Here is a 1,274-nt window from a genome sequence, read left to right on the forward strand (position 1 = left end):
AGTGCTGTGAGCTGAGCCAGAGATTTATCCTCTTTCAACTTCAGTTTCCTCATCTGGAAGGTGAGGGGAACAGCAGCCAGACATGCCTCATGCGTTTTTTGTTTTTTATTGTAACTTAACAGTCAAATTTCCTTGCTTTATTCATGTGGTGCTGTTACAAGGCACTGTGGTATGGGCTAGGAAACTTGGAATGACTTATGAAGAAACCTTGGAATGACACATGAAGGATGATGTGAAAAGTCATTCTGAGGCAGGATGCGTTACCGAATTGTTTTTAACCAGGGTATCAAACATCAGGAATGAGTCCAAGTTAACATTCACAGGAGAATGGAAACATCTTAAGGTCACTCACTTCACATGCCCATCCAGATACTTTGAGTAATTTGGAAAATTGCAGAACCACCGACAACAAAAATGAAGAGAGCCAGTCACCAGGGTCCTACAGACGCCTTCTCTTCGGGAGCGTTTCTCGAGGTCTCAGCGATGTTGCTGTGCTGGGTCATGTGCTTGCTGTGCTTCTCGTTAGCCAGATGGATCCGCTGCTTGGCGACATTCATGGCGCCACCACCTGCTCCGGCCACCCCTTGGTCTCACTGGCTCGCCTCCTCTCGGGCCACCGATGCCCGCGTTGCCGCAGCGAGGAGGCTCTCAGGCGAGGGGGAGCTAGCAGGGAGGCTCAGGCAGCCAGTCTTATTTACTGTCTTGCTGTTAGTGATAACACATTTCAGCTGTCTCTCTTCTATATTCTTTGAAGTTCCTCCCCTTCCCCAAGGATGTACCCTCTGACTGTAAAATCCAAGCATATTTCTTTGCACGGTACACTGACGTTAAGGCCACAAATGAAAAGGTTTTGGCAGAGATACAGTGTTTACTCAGATATACTGGTTAAGCCACACACAACTTTTCCATTTTCCTGCCTCTCAATTAGCTCTAATTCTTGACTCACGGCTCCTGCTTTCAGAGTGAAAGGGCTCTCGATGGTCCACTGAGCTGCTGGATTAAGCTGGACTTAAGTTACTTATTTGCAGAAATAAACTTGTCTCCTTTTTTCTTATCCTTCCTGTACAATGGCACATTCCTGCTAATTACATGATCCTCCGCAGTTCTCCGGGGTCCTCTGGATAACAGGAAGCAGCTAAGTCACAGGACACATGCTTTTACGCTTTATTGGCCATCATTATCCATGGACCAGCACCGAAGTTGAGCAAACAGTCCGGACCCAGACATGAAAACCCAACGATCGTCCATCGCGCGGTGTCTGAATTTGATTAGAG

The 1,274-nt window shown here is 47.2% G+C and overlaps 1 protein-coding gene across 1 annotated transcript; it reads right to left on the reverse strand.

Moving 5' to 3' along the window:
* Window positions 1–271: 271 nt before the first annotated feature.
* LOC102507912 (stress-associated endoplasmic reticulum protein 1) lies at window positions 272–557 on the reverse strand. The gene is given in 1 exon segment (XM_014564170.2): window positions 272–557. A coding segment is annotated over 1 exon segment (204 nt). The 3' UTR covers window positions 272–353.
* Between the last annotated feature and the right edge of the window lie 717 nt (window positions 558–1,274).

The sequence above is a fragment of the Camelus ferus genome, chromosome 8 (assembly GCF_009834535.1).
Source record: "Camelus ferus isolate YT-003-E chromosome 8, BCGSAC_Cfer_1.0, whole genome shotgun sequence".
Taxonomy (NCBI): Eukaryota; Metazoa; Chordata; class Mammalia; order Artiodactyla; family Camelidae; genus Camelus; species Camelus ferus.